Source organism: Taudactylus pleione, unplaced genomic scaffold (assembly GCF_031769625.1).
Source record: "Taudactylus pleione unplaced genomic scaffold, aTauple2 ptg000762l, whole genome shotgun sequence".
Lineage (NCBI taxonomy): Eukaryota > Metazoa > Chordata > Amphibia > Anura > Myobatrachidae > Taudactylus > Taudactylus pleione.
In genome coordinates, this window is record NW_028285164.1 from 415,383 (window position 1) to 434,047 (window position 18,665).

The window sequence follows — 18,665 nt, forward strand, 5'->3', positions numbered from 1 at the left end:
CAGGGCTGGCTCACACATTTACGCTGGGAAACCGGGTATAACTACCAGAAAACTAACTCTAGATTCAGGCATTGCTACGTGCTGTTGGTGGTTTGCGTAGCTGCGCTTCACCTGTATATTCTGTTGTAGTGCTAGTGCGCGGTAACACATGAGAAATTACAGGCTGTGTTTCAAGAAAATGACAGGAGCTGATTGGTTGGTACTTTATCACCATCCACTTTATCTCTCTCTCTCCAAGCTTTGATAAATCTCCACCTTAGTGCACCTCCAGGGATTGCAAAGATGTGAATGAGCCCCCTCCACAGCTGCGCCGTAATGACTGCAGAAAGCGGATTCAGTGCCTGGGGAATTGCAGGGGATTCTGCTGTAATTTTCCAGAGCGTTCCCTGGCTGCCATCCACTGCAAACAGACGGGCAGAAAAACATCACAAGGTGGTGAGAGGACGGAGCGGGCGTGACTAAGGCGCCGCCTTCCATGTGTAATGTTTGCTGCTGAGGTACTAAAAGTGACTGTAAGAGGCAGCCGTTATACAGACAGCACACGTGGGAAGTGTTTGTGTACTGGATGGTATTATAGGCTGATGTCATACAACAAAGGCAGCCAAGGGACCGTGAAACAGGATTCATTTGGGGACCAGTTATATCTTCCCAGTATGTCATCCAATATCCCAAACAGAAGCATTACCCCCATATAATGTTACCCCACTACAAAATCCAGGCAGTGTTATGTCCCTACCAATTACTCTTCATTAGCAGCGGGTTGCAGCCATGGTTAGCTTGTTCCCAGAGGTCTTTAGTTTAATCGCCAACAAGGCACTGTGTGGAGTTTGCATGTTCTCTCCACGTTTGGGTGGCGGTACTCAAGTTTCCACCCAAAAACATACTGGCAGGTTAATTGGCTTCTGTATCTGCGTACGTGTGGTAGAGAAAACAGATTGTAAGCTTCACTGTGTGCGCTATATAGGTAACTGGTAATAACTAATAATAAATTACATTTCCAGAGACTCGAGTACTTAAAATGATTGCTCCTGAAAATTATTATTACCAGTTATTTATATAGCACACACATATTCCGCAGCGCTTTACAGAGAATATCTTACCAATCACATCTGTCCCTGCCCCAGTGGAGCTTACAATCTATATTCCCTACCACATGCTCACACACAATGGTCAATTTTGTGGGGAGCCAATTAACCTACCAGTATATTTTTGGAGTGTGGGAGGAAACCGGAGCACCCGGAGGAAACCAACACAAGCACAGGGAGAATATACAAACTCCACACAGTTAGGGCAGTAGTGTGAATCGAACCCATGACCTCAGTGCTGTGAGGCAGTAATGCTAACCATTACACAGTCTGTGCTTTCCACATACAGGGTGCATTTCTCTGTATTATTAACGGGGGTTCTAAGTTAACATTTATCGATGAGCAGTGTCTTTAATACAAGGTAAGGTCGCCATAACCTAGTTGAGTAAACATGTTTATGTGGGGACGGCTGTGCAAAGTATAACCGATCCCCGGGCGCTGATCCAGCTCTTTTATCTGTGTTTGCTGAGTGAAAACCGGCCCCAAGGTCCTCATATGACACTTGAACAAACACAGAGGTTTAACCCTACAGAACATATTGTACTTACCTCATCGCCGAAGGATATAACTTTCTATAGGTACACGTGCTGATTGTTTTTGTATACAAACGTGTCCTGCAGCCCTGCATACCCAGCTGCTGAGTGTACACATCACACCATATGAATCATATACAGGGATCTTGTGTGACTCAGACAGGGTGTGACTGCAGATAATCTGTATAGAGGGAGCAGTATCTCCCAAATCCCCCTTCTCCTGTCCCTTTCTCCCTCAGAAGTGTCTGTCGGATAGATTTGTTTTGGACAAGCTCTTGCAATGTCAGTTTTGCTCCTAAGATTATAATAGAAGACCCTCCTCCTCCTCCTTATTGTTTGTAGTCTGATTTTTAGTCCAAAAGTTTTGCCAGGCCTCTAAATTTGCAGCATTCTTAATTTTGGCATCCAAATAACGCTCAGCTGTCCTGTTTCATGGACTTTATCCACTAAAAACAAGAGGAATGTTGGGAAAAGAGGAACATATGGGAACCCAGCTAACGGCCACCTCCTCTCCCCCGCCCAGATCACATCCCACTCTCACTACTTAGGATTTCTTCTGTGCCGCCCCCAATCTTAGGAATGCCGTCCCATGCCTCCAACCTCCCAGCCATGTCCCCGTAAGATTCATCTCTTTACTGAAACCTAACAACCCTCCTCCTAATTGCCCAATCTCTGCTTTCCCTATCTCCCCTCTCCATGACCGCCCATCCCCTGGAATGTAAGCTCTGGTGGACACGGACTCTCCCCATTGTATACACTACATTATTATGTATACTGTACTGTGCAAAAGTCTTAGGCAGGTGGGGAAAAAATGCTGCAGAGTAAGAATGCTTTCAAAATATTTTTATCAATTAAAATGCAAAGTGAATGAACAGAAGATAAATCTAAATCTAATCAGTATTTGGTGTGACCACCCTTTGCCTTCAAAACAGAATAAATTCTTCTAGGTACACTTGCAGAGAGTTTTTGAAGGAACCCGGCAGGGAGATTGTTCCAAACATCTTGGAGAACTAACCACAGATCTTCTGTGTATGTAGCTTCCTCACATCCTTCTGTCTCTTCATGTAATCCCAGACAGACTCCATGATGGTGAGATCAGGGCTCTGTGGGGGCCATATCATCATTTCGGGTTTTGGATTGCATAAATTACATGATTTTAGCTGTTTTTAAAACTTTTTATCTATTTTTTATTCAAAAAAATCCAGATCCAACACCAAAACACTTGAGGGTGGTTTGCAAAACCAAATCCAGATCCAAAACCTTGAAGGAGATACAGATCCAAAACCAAAACACTGGGGTCGGCGCACATCATCCCTAGTTTTTAATGCTATTAGCTGTGTGTTTGGGGTCATTGTCCTGCTGCAGAATACATTTGGAGCCAACCAGACGCCTCCCTGATGGTATTGCATGATGGATAAGTACCTGCATGTATGTCTCAGCATTGAGGACACCATTAATCCTGACCAAATCCCCATCTCCATCTGCTGAAATGTCGCACCAAACTTGACGAGGCAAGGCCAATTGCAAGTGGGTCATATGTAAGTGACCCCCCCTCTGTGGATTCCAAGTGTCAAATTTGTTGCCCAAGGCTAGTTAACCCTTGCACATCTACAGCTACTTATTCATATGTACAAAATCTGGTCCCTGTGCCCACTTTACCACCCTATTTCATGCACAAAACCTGTGTGGGCCAAGCAAAATACAATTAAAATTAGTGTAATAGATACCATATTTTGTTTATTCAATGTAAGGTTATTGATTCTATTTGATAAAAATGTTTTAATATAACATGTTCTGAATAAGAAGCTGGAAACTGAATAAGAAGCTAACTTCAGCCTTGTCCAAACTTGCAAGGAACCTCCACCCTGCGTCACTGTTGCCTGCAGTCACTCGCTCTCGTTGTGAATGATAATACTTGTTGATCAATGGGCCCCATTGTGTGACAGATATGGAGGAGGAAGTGTGTCCTGGTGCAAACAAAACTAGCAAAGGTAAAATATGAGATATGGTAAGAACTTACCCTTGTTATCTCTATTTCTACGAAGTCCATAGGGTTCCACAGGATACCTTGGGGTATAGGCGATGGCGGCAGACATCCAGGCACCACAGAGTTAAATTTTCAGCCTCCCAGGATGCACTGGAGTCCCTCTCCTATACCCCGCCCCCGAGCCTCAGGCCACTCAGTTTCGTAACAAGCCATAGGCCGGAGCAGGAGCAAAAAAGAGAGAGAAGACAGTCTGGAACACACAAGAATCACATTCTCACCAGAAGGAGACTGAGAAACCGGTGACCAGATCAAAGCCCATCTGCAGTACAGGTGCGACAGGGCGGGAGTCCTGTGGAACCCTATGGACTTCGTAGAAATAGAAATAACAAGGGTAAGTTCTTACCATATCTCATATTTTCTACTTCAGGGTCCATAGGGTATCCACAGGATACCTTGGGGATGTCCCAAAGCAGTATCCTTTAAGGGTGGGGACGCTCCTGTGCTGTAAGGAGAATCCGCCGCCGAAAGAAAGCATCCTGAGAGGCGAAGGTATCAAAAGTATAATACCTTACAAAAATATGGACAGATGACCACGTGGCTGCCAATCACCGCTGAGGCGCCACGTCGAGCTGCCCACGAAGGACCCACAGACCTAGTGGAAGAGCTTTAATAGAGGATGGAACAGGAAGACCTGTGAATCCATCCTGCCAAAGTTAGCGTAGTGGCAGGCCAACCCTTTTTATGGAAACCAGAAAGGACAAAACCGAGAGTCTGATTTCCTAAATGGACTGGTACGGTCAACTTAAATTCTTAGCGCCCGTACCACAGCCAAATAGGCCTCACCAGCAGACAGGACTGGGGAAGTAAAGGCAAGCACTGCCCTGTTCCTAGGAAAGATGAGAAAAAGGGAGGTCTACATGACAGAGCCTCCCATTCTGAGATCCTACTGGCCCAATTAAGAGCCAGAAGGAATACAGTCCTAGCCGTAAGCCATTTGAAATCCACTGAGCCCAGTGGATCAAATGGCGGTCCTCAGAGAGCCCTAAGGACCACAGCCAAATCCCAAGGAGCCACAGGTGGAACAAAGGGATGCTGAATATAACGTACACCCTGCACAAAGGTGCGGACATCAGGAAGAGTAGCAATCCTACACTGAAACCATACTAACAGGGCAGAAACCTGCACCTTCAGGTAAGCAAGGCGAAGACCGTTATCTAAGCCCACCTGTAGGAAAGCCAACCTCTGGATATCCGGAATACCCGAGGAGCCTAGCCTCTAGGGCGACACCTGAAAGAAAGTATACCATACCTAATGGTAAATTCTTGCAGATAAAAACTTCCGAGCTCTTAGCATGGACAGAGCCCCTGTTAACTATAGAGCTGGAAAAACTCCTAGACCTTAAGAGGGCAGTCTCCACCGCCACACCGTCAAGGACAGACAACCCAGGTCTGGGTATCAGCCAGGATCCTGAGACAACAGGTCTGGGCGTAGAGGCAACAGCTTCGGAGTGTCAACTGAGAGGCTCCGAAGATCTGAGTAATAGTGCCATCTGGCCTACGCTGGAGCTATCAGCAGGAGCGTGCCTCCTTCTTGCTATTACTGGAGGAAGAAGGGATAACGGAGGGATGAGGTACACAACTTGGAAGGTCCACTGGACCTACCTACGTCTATCAGAAGAGTCATCTCTGAAAGGCTCCACTTGTTCACCAGAAGATTGAACACCTCCTGATAAAGAGGACATTTCCCTGAATGCACGTCTTGACAGCTGAGAAAGCCTGCTTTCCATCTAAGGATTCCTGAATGAACACTGCCGATGACGGCAGGGATATAGCCTTCCACCCAAGCCAGAATTCGGGACACCACTGTTAGTGTCGCCTGACTTCGGGAACCTCCTAGGTGGTTTACATAAGCCATCATGATGGCGTTGTCAGACTGTACCTGCACGGTATTTCCGTGGAGGACCTGTCCTGCATGCTGGATAACCTTGAATACTGCTCAGAGTGCTCAGATGTCTATGGGAAGCGCAAAAACTACTGGTGTCCACCTTCCCTGGAACAAGTGTGGACCAGTCACTGCTTCCCAGCCACGGATACTGCCGTCCGTCGTCAGAAGGACCCTGTCCGCAATCTCAAAGGGGGTGCCCCTTGTTTAGGTGAGCTTTCTGCAGCCACCAGGCCAGAGAGAGACAAACCTCCGGGGAAAGCCTATTGACTTTATCCTATGGGGCAACCCATCCCATCCGGAGAGGATCAAGTTCTTTAGAGTGAAGCTGGGTACTCTCCACCATGTCGAACAGCGACATCCTGGAACCCAGGAACCACATTGCCAAGTGAATAGACACTCGGCGACTCTGTAGGCAACTGCGTACCTTTGCCTGTAATGCAGAGATCTTTTCCTCAATCACAAAGATCCTCAGATGTTGGGATATGGAGCATCCTCTGTGAAGAATCAGAGAGGACCATTTCCAGTTTATCAGTCAGCCCTAACGTAGCAACACAGATATTGTCTGTTGCATATGGCACTAAAGTATCTCTGGAGACCGTGGTAACAACAGGAGGTCACTCGGATAGGGTAACAAGCGGACCCCCTGCATCCGCAGGTGGGCTGCCATAACTACCATGACCCTGGTAAACCGTGAGGTGCGGAGGCCAGACCAAGGGGCAATGCCAGAAACTGGAAATGCTTATCGACCACTGCAAACCTGAGGAAAACACTGGTGTGCTAAGAAAAGAGGGATATTCAGGTAGTCACCCTGAATATATCCAACGACACCACAAAATTCCCAGGCTCCATTGAATGATGGAATGCAGGGTCCCCCTCCCGAACCGAGGAACCCTTAAGAATCTGTTGAAGGATTCGAGGTTGAGAATGTCCTGGTAAGACCCATTGGGTGTCTGTACCAGAAAGAGGATGGAGTAATACCTCGTTCCCCTTTGGGGCAACAGAATAGGTACTATAACTCCTGCCTGGAGCATAGAGTGTAACACCCTCAAAAATTACAGGGCCTTGTCCTGAATTGACAGAAGACCTGTAACGAAAAACCGTCTGTGAGGCTTTTACCGGGAGGAGAGGACATACCTTCAAGAAAATACTTCTCTTACCCCAGTGTCCGTGGTGGTCAGACACCAGCACTGGGCGAACTGGAGAAGCCGGCCTCCAACTCTGGGGGCTCCCGAGAGGAGGCCCGTCCCGTGAGGCTGAAGGCTTATAGTCCAACTTGGGAGTAGGACGTCTTGTACTCCAAGCCTGTTCTTATGGCTGAGCAGATTTCCTGGCTACTGGCTGTCTTGGAAAGCTGTATTTTAGACTTACCCTGGCCTCACAGGGCCGAAAAGACAAAGCCCCAGACCCTGATGGGACTGTAGCCGATGGCAGACACGCAGACGTAGCTGCTGCCTGCAGGGCCACAATTGCGTCCAGACGAGGGCCAAACAGGACTTGTCCCGTAAAAGGCAAAGCATTCCAAATGGAATCTGCGTCCGCTTTCCAAGAGAACAACCACAGGGAGCGGCAAGCCGCTACTGCTGCCGAGGAGATTCTGGAAAGGAGTAGGCTATATGTAAGACCGTCTCATTATGAATGTGGCAAAGTCTCTGAGATTTTGCCACTATCCACCTGCTCTGCTGGAGAGTCAGTGTGCAGAGATCCAGTTACCTACTCAGTGTTCCATGGCTCTGGCCCCCCAGCACACGGCCATAGCCGGCCTGGAAGCCCCTCCAGCAAGGGAATATTGGATTTTAGATATATTTGCACCTTGCAATCTGGAACCTCCTTCAAAGAGGACCTGGAGGGCATGGGCAATGTAGCACTCCTCACTAGGCGTGTAACATGAGAATCTACCAGTAAAGGTAACTGCCATTCGGAAATGTATTTATCCGCAAAAGGGGTATGCAAAAGGTCAACCGTTTTTAAGGCTGGAACCGCTTACCCGGATTTTCCACGCCTCCTCTAAATGATCCACCTGACCAGATAGAGGAATTACAGTGGCAACACCCTTATCCTTAAAGAAGGCATATTTGGATTTAGCCACGGGGGATATGTAATAACCAAAGCCGCACGGACTGCCCGTAGAAGGCCAGGTATATAGACTTTAGACCCAGACTACGCCTCCTTTGCACTAAGGGGCTCGTGTCTGAAAAAGTCAATAATGTCACCGTCATCAGACGTCATGTCTTTACCCGTCTGAGACCCGAAAGGCCGTTTAGAAGGCCGAAATGGTGACTCCCCCAGTAAAACGTCCATCAGGTGCTATACCATTTGGACAATAAATTCACCCACACAGGCTCCTGTGAGACCTGGGGGGGCGAAAAACAGGATACACTGGGGTACCATCAACTGTCCAGGGATCCCTGCATGTGATGAGACCACCACAGGCTGCGATAACCCCTAAGGGGAAACGCAGGGGGCGTTGCCCACAAAGGCTGTAAGCATCTTAGCCAGCCGAGGGCGGTCTCCTTTTTTTGTGCAGACACAGAGACAGAAATGGGGATATATAATACAACATGCCCTCCATAAACCCTCAGCGTCTACATATCCCTCCGCTAACTGCACATGATATCAGTACATTATAGCTGGAAGAGGATATCCTCGTTCATGTTTCCGACATGAGTAGTGTGAACGGAGCGTATGTGACCTCCCACACAGAAAAACCACGTTTACTGTGAGGTAATAAACACCCTGCGACACCGCAACGCAAGGGCTGTAGCAGAACAGGGATAGGAAAAGGCTGACAGTCAGAAATGAAAGTACAGGCAAACAGCGCTAGCATTTAAGTCACATACAATGCACAGATAACATCCTGCATTACAAGCACTGCGATCAACTACACAGACCAGAGCCTGGTAGGAAACAGTGCTGCATACACTGACCTTAATTGAAGGAGAGGTATGCGGGGGACCCGGACCGCAATGGCATCTGTATCAGCTTCCAGCAGCGTTTGCCATCCCCAGCACATGTAGTGAGAAAATGGCCACCGAGGAGCAGAGAGAAGGCAGGGCCCGGGGGAGGAGCGCTGACACAGCCCGCTCAGACCGCTGTGGAATGGCACTGTGCAGCGGGGGAGACGCCGGCTGTGAGACAGGGAAGGCGTTCTCCCCTGGCGTACTATTAACCCCTGGGACGCCGCGCTGTACCGCACATGCTGCAGCCCGCTGTCCCTGGTGGTCTAGTGGAAGGCGCAGGATCAGTACCTGGCCCCACGCGCAGCCGGTCCCCAGGGAGCCCCCTGCCTGGGAACCAAACAGGACTGTGTTACCGGCGGGTGCCCACCGCGGGACCCCGCCGCTTACCTTGTTCCCCGTGCATCCGGCCACAGTCCAGGTAGCCGGGGATCACCGCTAGCTGTGACCCCAGCTACCTACCAGCATCCCCGGATCGGTACCGGCGTTCTGGTACCGGCGGGGTGTAGGAGTGACAGCATGGACGTCAATACTGACTGTCCTATGCTGGAGCACTCTAGTTGTGCAGCCACAGCTGCGAACAAATATTCAGGGGCCTTAAAAAGACCCCCCTCTGTACAGTGCGACTGGTCCGGCCAGGCACCTACGAAAACTGAGTGGCCTGAGGCTCGGGGTATAGGAGAGGGACCCCAGTGCATCCTGGGAGGCTGAAAATGTAACTCTGTGGTGCCTGGATGTCTGCCGCCATCGCCTATACCCCAAGGTATCCTGTGGATACCCTATGGACCCTGAAGTAGAAAATGAAGTTGCCCAGTACGTATGTACTACATGCAACAGGCTGTGGGCCTGATTCAGAGCCGCTCGTAAGCGGCCACTCGTTCGCTCCGAGCGATGTTCGCACAACTGCGCATGCGTATGGGTCGTAATGCACATGCGCCAACCAGTCAGTACGATCGGGAATCGAGCGCTCGCAAAACAGCGAGTGCTTGCTAATTTGAGTGACAGGATGAGGCGTTTGTGGGTGATAACAGGGGAAGGTGCTTGAAAACGGGGAGTGGAGATCCGAACGCAGGCGTGCCTAACGGTCAAAAGGGGGGTTTTAAGGGTGTGTATAATTAACAAAGCAGCGTCATCGACCACGTCACTTGGTTGTTTCTTAGCCTGAACTGTTCGCATGATTGCGGTAGGATAAACCTACCACAAGCACTGCGAGCAGTTCAGATGCCTTTCGATGTACTCGATTAATCAAATAAATAGCGGAGATGACGTTGGATGCGAGCGGCCAGGGGGCGTCCTTACAAAATAGCGAGCGCATGTTTTGTTCGCTCGCTCAGACATAGAGGCGTCAACAGACTGCAAAGAGCGAGCGCTCAATTTAAATAGCCGGCCCCTTTTCCTGACCGAGCGAGCGCAAATAGCGTCCGGCTCTGAATCAGGCCCTGTATTTCCTCTGCATGCAGACATAACATGGCATTGCACTGTGCCTTTAGCTGGATCCTGAGAACCATCACGGAGATTTAGAACTAAAAATAACAAAGTATTACATTAAATCTAATCTTACATGTAACTTCTCTAAAATATAATATTAACCAAAAAGAAGCCTCCATAACAATCATAAGTGGAAATGTTCTGTACAGAGGGGTCAGCTCTAGAAAATTTGGGACATCTCCTAATTTGGATCACTAAATTGGAAGCATAGGGTTCAGAATTTCCGACACGCCGTTCACCCGCTACCAAAGGCTCTGCCCCTTCATGCAGTGGAACTATAAGTTTCAGCATGCCCTGCACCCCATCCACCCGCTACTAAAGACTCTGCCATTTCATGGAGTTGAACTATAAGTCTCAGCATGCCCTGCACCCCATCCACCCGCTACTAAAGACTCTGCCCCTTCATGGAGTGGAACTATAAGTCTCAGCATGCCCTGCACCCCATCCACCCGCTACTAAAGACTCTGCCCCTTCATGGAGTGGAACTATAAGTCTCAGCATGCCCTGCACCCCATCCACCCGCTACTAAACACTCTGTCCCTTCATGGAGTGGAACTATAAGTCTCAGCATGCCCTGCACCCCATCTACAACACTACCAAAGATTCTGCCCCTAAATGCAGTAGAACTATACTGTGTAATCTGGGTGGCCCTGGCTATGTATATCGGTCAACGTTGCTCTTCAACGCGCATGCGCCCTGACGAAGTGACGTCACCCCAGAACTACATACCCGAACCACAAGCCCCGGCATGCACCGCGAGCGCCTGCCCACCCGCCGTTCCCCTGGCAACGGTGACGTCACTGCTCCGCGACGACCGGAGAACCCTGGCTTTGGTCGCTTTCCTGCTCGGTTGCTGGTCACGGTAAGAGGCCGCGTCTCCATCGCGGTGATTCCGGCGCGATATTTCGTGCGCAGCGTCTGTCACGACATAGGGGGAAGTCCTTCCCACTGCTGGCTATATAGCTGCTGCCTCTGTCGCGATATGGGTGTGGGGGAAGCTTTGCTGCTCTGTGGTTGGTGTAGGCTGCGAGCAATTTCCGCCATGGTGCTGTATGTATCGCGATATATCACGTGGGGTGCTGGATATGAATGTGTATTATATTGGGACATATGTATCTGTGTGTGTACATACACTATATTGGGGCTGCTGCTCTGTGAGTGCTGAGGAACTACACGTCCCAGCATACCCTGTTACTCATAACTCTCTTCTCATTCCCACCCAGGACTGTACAGGAGGTGAAGATGGCGCTGGTCTCTGCGGACACCCGGGTGTCAGAGTTACTCAATGAGCTGCACCAACTCATCAAACAGACGCAGGTACCGCCATACGTTCTCCTGCGCTACCCGGGGAGACGCGTTATAGCAGGGACACCTCTCATACAGCCATACGTACTGCTGCGCTACCCGGGGAGACGCGTTATAGCAGGGACACCTCTCATACAGCCATACGTACTGCTGCGCTACCCGGGGAGACGCGTTATACCAGGGACACCTCTCATACAGCCATACGTACTGCTGCGCTACCCGGGGAGACGCGTTATAGCAGGGACACCTCTCATACAGCCATACGTACTGCTGCGCTGCCCGGGGAGAGGCGTTATACCAGGGACATCTCTCATACAGCCATACGTTCTCCTGCGCAGCCCGGGGAGAGGCGTTATACCAGGGACACCTCTCATACAGCCATACGTACTGCTGCGCTACCCGGGGAGACGCGTTATAGCAGGGACACCTCTCATACAGCCATACGTACTGCTGCGCTGCCCGGGGAGAGGCGTTATACCAGGGACATCTCTCATACAGCCATACGTTCTCCTGCGCAGCCCGGGGAGAGGCGTTATACCAGGGACACCTCTCATACAGCCATACGTTCTCCTGCGCTACCCGGGGAGACGCGTTATAGCAGGGACACCTCTCATACAGCCATACGTTCTCCTGCGCTACCCGGGGAGACGCGTTATACCAGGGACACCTCTCATACAGCCATACGTACTGCTGCACTGCCCGGGGAGACGCGTTATAGCAGGGACACCTCTCATACAGCCATACGTACTGCTGCGCTGCCCGGGGAGAGGTGTTATACCAGGGACACCTCTCATACAGCCATACGTTCTCCTGCGCTACCCGGGGAGACGCGTTATAGCAGGGACACCTCTCATACAGCCATACGTTCTCCTGCGCTGCCCGGGGAGACGCGTTATAGCAGGGACACCTCTCATACAGCCATACGTTCTCCTGCGCTACCCGGGGAGACGCGTTATAGCAGGGACACCTCTCATACAGCCATACGTACTGCTGCGCTACCCGGGGAGACGCGTTATACCAGGGACACCTCTCATACAGCCATACGTACTGCTGCGCTGCCCGGGGAGACGCGTTATAGCAGGGACATCTCTCATACAGCCATACGTTCTCCTGCGCAGCCCGGGGAGAGGCGTTATACCAGGGACACCTCTCATACAGCCATACGTTCTCCTGCGCTACCCGGGGAGACGCGTTATAGCAGGGACACCTCTCATACAGCCATACGTTCTCCTGCGCTACCCGGGGAGACGCGTTATACCAGGGACACCTCTCATACAGCCATACGTACTGCTGCACTGCCCGGGGAGACGCGTTATAGCAGGGACACCTCTCATACAGCCATACGTACTGCTGCGCTGCCCGGGGAGAGGTGTTATACCAGGGACACCTCTCATACAGCCATACGTTCTCCTGCGCTACCCGGGGAGACGCGTTATAGCAGGGACACCTCTCATACAGCCATACGTTCTCCTGCGCTACCCGGGGAGACGCGTTATACCAGGGACACCTCTCATACAGCCATACGTACTGCTGCACTGCCCGGGGAGACGCGTTATAGCAGGGACACCTCTCATACAGCCATACGTACTGCTGCGCTGCCCGGGGAGAGGTGTTATACCAGGGACACCTCTCATACAGCCATACGTTCTCCTGCGCAGCCCGGGGAGAGGCGTTATAGCAGGGACACCTCTCATACAGCCATACGTACTGCTGCGCTGCCCGGGAAGACGCGTTACAGCAGGGACACCTCTCATACAGCCATACGTTCTCCTGCGCTGCCCAGGGAGAGGCGTTATAGCAGGGACACCTCTCATACAGCCATACGTTCTCCTGCGCTGCCCGGGGTGACGCGTTATAGCAGGGACACCTCTCATACAGCCATACGTTCTGCTACGCTGCCCGGGGAGAGGCGTTATACCAGGGACACCTCTCATACAGCCATACTATTCAGTTATAGGTGGAGGTCAGTATATTAAACAATAGCTAAATCTTACTTAGGGGAGGCCCTAAGATATCGGGTGGGGCCCCTGATATCACTGGGGACACAGCAATGCTGTTATCGCTCCATGTAGAGTAGGCCTTTCTTCACACTTCATCGGTGCTCCTCCGAGCTTCCTATATACGGAGAGGGGCTAAAGTGTCATCTGACCCTGGGTAAATAATATTCAATATTTAATGCCAACGAAAACTGAAGTGTTTATTGGTGTCCTCTTAACAATAATCAGGGTGATGGGTGCAGGGGTCACATGTTATCGAGGCCAAGGTAATGTCATTGCACTTTATAGTTTTGTTGTAGAGGTGACTTTATCCTGTGTTCTCAGGAGGAGCGATCGAGAAGTGAGCACAACCTGGTGAACATCCAGAAAACTCACGAGCGGATGCAGACTGAGAACAAGAGTAAGTGTGACTAGCCGTGCGCCTGCCTGTCCCACACTGTAACGCACTTTACCTGGGAATTCTCACACCTTGCTAATTACAGATTATGGTGAGAATGGAGTGTGTATGCACTTGCCGATGCCGGTACCCCCCGCTGGTCTCGTCGCTAACCAGATCGTGCTGGGTACACCTCGTTAAATGTGTCCCCAGCAATAACCCTCCTGTTTGTCTCTGGTGTATACCACAAGCTGATAGCTCTTTTCTACTGACCAGCCCTATTAAGGGAGAAATAGTTTTTATAGTTGGAATTGTCACCGTCCTGGCGCTCTACACAGTGGGTATCCTATTGAGCTGCCATATACGTGGCCTCTTCCACAAGCCTCGCCTCCTGTTGTAGCTGACTCTGCAAATGTCTCATCTCTCCTCAGTCTCTCCGTATTACCGCACCAAACTGCGCGGTCTCTACACAACCGCCAAGGCCGACGCTGAAGCAGAATGCAAGTGAGTGCTGGGGTAGATGCATAGGCTGGTAATGAGGTGTCACAGGCACAACACTGCATCCCAATACTGTCTCTCTCTAGTGCTCATTCTAGCACCTGTCACAACCCATGCAGTTCCTCTGTCCTCCCTGGGGTGTGTGTCTCTGCTCTGGTGCTTCTAGCACACTCAGCTGATGCATCAAACAGCTGAGTTAGTGTGTGCTAGAAGCACCAGAGCAGTGAGCGACGCCCCAGGCAGGAAAGAGGAACTCCACAGGTCGTGACTGGTGCAGGGTGCTAGAATGAACACTAGAATTGTGTAGGGATCTGTGGAAGCAGTGATGGAGCAGAGGTAGGCAATCTGCTGGGTCCTGGTTTCCTCCACGTGTGGCTCTTATTCCTGGTGTCTGTTCTCTCCAGCATCCTGCGCAGATCGCTGGATAAAATCGCTGAGATAAAGTCCCTTCTGGAGGAGAGACGTATAGGTGAGTGTCCCAGCATGTCCAACACGTAGGGATTCATGGCTATATTACCAGTCTGTGCTCACCCCATCACTCTTCCTCCTCCTCCAGCTGCAAAGATTGCCGGCCTTTACCATGACTCTGAGCCCCCCAGGAAGACCATGAGACGGGGCGTGCTGATGACGCTGCTCCAGCAGTCCGCCATGACGCTCCCTTTGTGGATTGGAAAACCTGGAGAGAAGTGAGTGAGGGCTTTGGGGGAGTGATCAGACCGCTAAATTCCATGGCGGTTATGCAGAGCGCGAGTGGCTGGCGCGCCTTCTCACCTGTGCTTTATGGCTTTCTCCAAACAGGCCGCCTCCATTATGTGGAGCCATCCCAGCATCCAGCGATTACGTGGCCAAGCCCGGAGACAAGGTGGCGGCTCGGGTGAAAGCTGTGGATGGAGACGAGCAGTGGATACTGGCCGAGGTGGTCAGTTACAGCCATGCCGCAAACAAGTAGGTCCCTGGTGTGGTGGTTTAGCCCTCGCCGGACGTCGCTTCCTGTGGCTCAGGCTGACCTCTCGCTCTTCTCTTCTAGGTATGAAGTGGACGACATTGATGAGGAAGGAAAAGAGTAAGTGTCAGCCAGTCTCTACATCCCTATTATCCCACCTTCAAGAACAGGTTTCCTATTGGGTAAATCAGTGGCTGAAACGTAGTCACTTGGAAGTTTAATCAGTGGTCAAACTGAGGCCACCAGCCAGGTCCTATATTTCAGCATGATCTGGCCTCTTACCCACTTGGCCAACTCCCTTTCAGTCCGTTATTTACCGTAAGCAGTGCCCTGGTGGCATTATGGTGGCGCAGATTCTGCTTGGCAGCCTATAAAAAGATTACAGCGTGTGACATCTCTCATTACTAGGCGCCACACGCTCAGTCGCCGGAGGATCATCCCCCTGCCCCAGTGGAAAGCCAACCCCGAAACTGACCCCGAGGCTCTGTTCCAGAAAGATCAACTCGTGCTGGCGCTCTACCCCCAGACCACCTGCTTCTACCGGGCTCTCATCCACACCCCGCCACAACGGGTAAGAGCAACATTCATATCTGCTTGTTCTAGGTAGCAGTCCACCTCCTATGAGACTACACCTCCCAGCATGCCTTGCAACAGTTTTAGCATACTGTAACATAACTTTGGCAGGGCATGCTGGGATGTATAGTTCCTCAGCAGCTGGAGTGCTACAGGTTGTCCTACTTCGTCAATTTAATTATCCCTGCCACACACAGTGGGAGATGGAGCGGGATATTATCATGTTTATACAGGACCAGGATTACTCGCAGGCTGCAGCTAAGGTGTTGGTGAGCCAGTAGGTGTTTAGTGGAGAGTTATGGCATAGGTAGGAGGACGCCTGATGTAACCTTAAATCTGTTATCAGCCAGCTTGGTCATGTGTAGACAGTATGGTCTCTGTCAGTCAGTGACCGTCCTCCTGTAAATGTACGATGCAGCATGCCGTATACTAGTACCCCCCCGCTCTGTCTCTCAGCGCCAGGACGATTACTCCTCCCCGCAGTTTATTCTGACACCCCCCCCCCCCCCCCACTGCTCTGTCTCTCAGCCCCAGGACAAATACTCCTCCCCTGCTCTGTCTCTCAGCCCCAGGACAAATACTCCTCCCTGCAGTTTATGCTGACCCTCCCCCTGCTCTGTCTCTCAGCCCCAGGACATATACTCCTCCCTGCTCTGTCTCTCAGCCCCAGGACATATACTCCTCCCTGCAGTTTATGGTGACCTCTCTGCTGTCTCTCTCAGCCCCAGGACGATTACTCCGTGCTCTTTGAGGACACGTCTTATGCGGATGGTTACTCTCCTCCGCTGAACGTGGCACAGAGATACGTGGTGGCCTGCAAGGAGCCAAAGAAAAAGTGAAGGAATGTTTCTACTCATTGCAGTACGGTGATGGAGCTGGTACAGCAAGGTCTGAAGTCTGTTTAGGGGTTTTTACGTTTTCATTTAATTCTTTCCGTGTAAAATCCCTGTTGTGTGACACTCGTTTTTCCCGTTTCTGTCCTCTGTGGAACTGTCAGCGATATATATACTGTAAATTATAATTTTTTTTATCCCCCCAAATCGCCCGGACATCTAGCTGCTGCGTCCATGTATTGGGGTTACCCCCAGCCCTGCGTGAGAGAGCAGGACCCTCAGCCCGCTGTTTTCGGGGTTCTGGATCTTATACCTACCAAAAATGCTGCCCTGTACGGTCCACTGTCACCCCTCACCCACATTTATTTTCCTGACCTGTCCCTTTAGTTCTCCTCTGCTTCTAGACTTACAGAAGGATCTAAGATGTGACAGGACAGTATCTGTGTATATATAATTTTTTTTCTTTGCTGCTTTTTAACTTTGTTTTATCTGTAAATATATTGATGTGAGAAGTCACTGTCACTCGTCATCACTACGGTACTGTAGGACGACTCTACAAGTCTTTGTGCAGCGAGGTGCAGAATGGGGAGTATATAAAAGGTCTCCCTGGGCCTGGACACATTCTTAAAACTCACCAAACAACTGCTGGAGCTTAAACCACTGGACCCCCCCCCCCTATCTTTGTTCCACCATCACTGTTGAGAGACTGGCTGTGGCTGATGGGGGGGCTCCGATTCCTGCCCCATCATGAAATTCTGGTACAAGGCAGGAACCAGCACTATCGGCCTAATTGTAACCAAACCAGGCAGAAGGAAAAGGGCTTGTGTGCACCCAGGACCTGCTGCTTGCACTGGATACTACAGAACTATGTACAGTTCAGCGTTACACTTGGTATAGAATACGGCTCAGTATGCTGAGGCCGAGTATAACGTCTCATAGTATACTGGGCACTACAGATGATTCAGCCCAGGAAAGTCCCCCTGTACGCTTGTCGCTGTGTTACATACTCTACAATGTGTCCACTTATCAGCCATCAGAAAAAAGGTTTTGTATGCTGTCGACTAATAGTCACTTAGGGGGGGGGGGATTGGCTTCATTGTACAATAGTTCCGCAAGGGCTGAAATGTGTATATATAGAATCAGAAGTCCTATACCTGGATGTATGGTCTAAATGTAAATTTGTTTTTTGCACATTGCTATATAAAAATCTGTCTGCAATAAAAAACATAAATACTCAACCATGACACATGCAGGATGTGTGTTTCCATCTCGCCGTATTATGTTAGGTCGGATATTTGCACAGCTTTGTCCTCTATCTCCAGCAGCGATGGTCTTGTCTGTGCCCTGGTCAGAGGCTGCTGTACTTAGTGTAAGTGGCCGGAGCCTATTTGTTTGATATGAGACAGCCTAAATTGCATGCAGCTCCCTGGCTGCAAGTGGGGTATTAATGTGACCTAGGTTTCAGCCATGGACTATCTTCTAGGCACTACCCATCGCCAAAACTAGCATAAGCACCCTGCAGCAGGAGAGCACTTAGCCTGTACTTATTAATCATATAGGCAAAGTATTGGAAATTACGTCCAGGGGCACTGCTGTGACTGGAGTGAGGACTTGTATAGATTGCTGTGCTTCCAGGTGGGATGTGTTGTAATTGATGGGAAGGGAATTCTGTGTCCACAATGTGATATATCTTCTACTTTGCCTTAGTAATGGATGTTTGTGGTGGGCAGGGATTGATGGTACAATCAGTGACCTGTATTGTCTGTTCCAGACTAGGCAAAATGCAGTTACCCCCTCACTGTACTGTAGCCACAAGTCTGCCCCTTTAAATTCAGTGGTGGCAGATTGCAGGGGGGGGGTCGTCCTAGAATATGCGGTCAGTGCAGCCACACAACAACACAAGTGTTGGGATTCTATGGCAAATGGGACATTTGTTTCCCTTATGCCGGGCATACAATTACTGGGCTGATCTTCCCGATATTGGAGGATCGCTCCGATAGCTGCACTGTGTGCGCGGTTGACCGATGTTACAATATCGGTCAGTCGGACATGCCGGATTGTCCAGCACGTCTGTCTGATGCAATATTTTGTAAGCTAAAAGTCGACCGCATCAGGTATGTGCGACCGACCAACATTTCCCGTTCCTTCC

At 50.4% G+C, this 18,665-nt stretch overlaps 1 protein-coding gene across 2 annotated transcripts; it reads left to right on the plus strand.

The window, feature by feature from the left end:
* Positions 1-10,754: 10,754 nt before the first annotated feature.
* On the plus strand, positions 10,755-17,754 carry SGF29 (SAGA complex associated factor 29). Of its 2 annotated transcripts, none has more exons than XM_088457440.1 (10): positions 10,755-10,853; positions 11,215-11,308; positions 13,618-13,693; positions 14,101-14,173; positions 14,572-14,636; positions 14,724-14,853; positions 14,966-15,112; positions 15,195-15,230; positions 15,519-15,681; positions 16,406-17,754. In XM_088457440.1, exons 2-10 carry the CDS (start codon positions 11,234-11,236, stop codon positions 16,520-16,522), a joined length of 882 nt encoding a protein of 293 aa, XP_088313566.1. In that variant the 5' UTR covers positions 10,755-10,853; positions 11,215-11,233; the 3' UTR covers positions 16,523-17,754. The 2 variants fall into 2 exon arrangements, with proteins under 2 accessions (XP_088313566.1, XP_088313565.1); XM_088457439.1 differs by lacking the exon at positions 10,755-10,853 and adding an exon at positions 10,946-11,041.
* Positions 17,755-18,665: the final 911 nt, after the last annotated feature.

Coding starts and splice junctions, on each gene's coding strand:
- SGF29 (XM_088457439.1), top strand. CDS start 10,974: ATGGGTGTGGGGGAAGCTTTGCTGCTCTGTGGTTGGTGTAGGCTGCGA. Junction 11,042..11,214: donor GCAATTTCCGCCATGGTGCT/GTATGTATCGCG, acceptor ATTCCCACCCAG/GACTGTACAGGAGGTGAAGA. Junction 15,113..15,194: donor TACAGCCATGCCGCAAACAA/GTAGGTCCCTGG, acceptor CTTCTCTTCTAG/GTATGAAGTGGACGACATTG.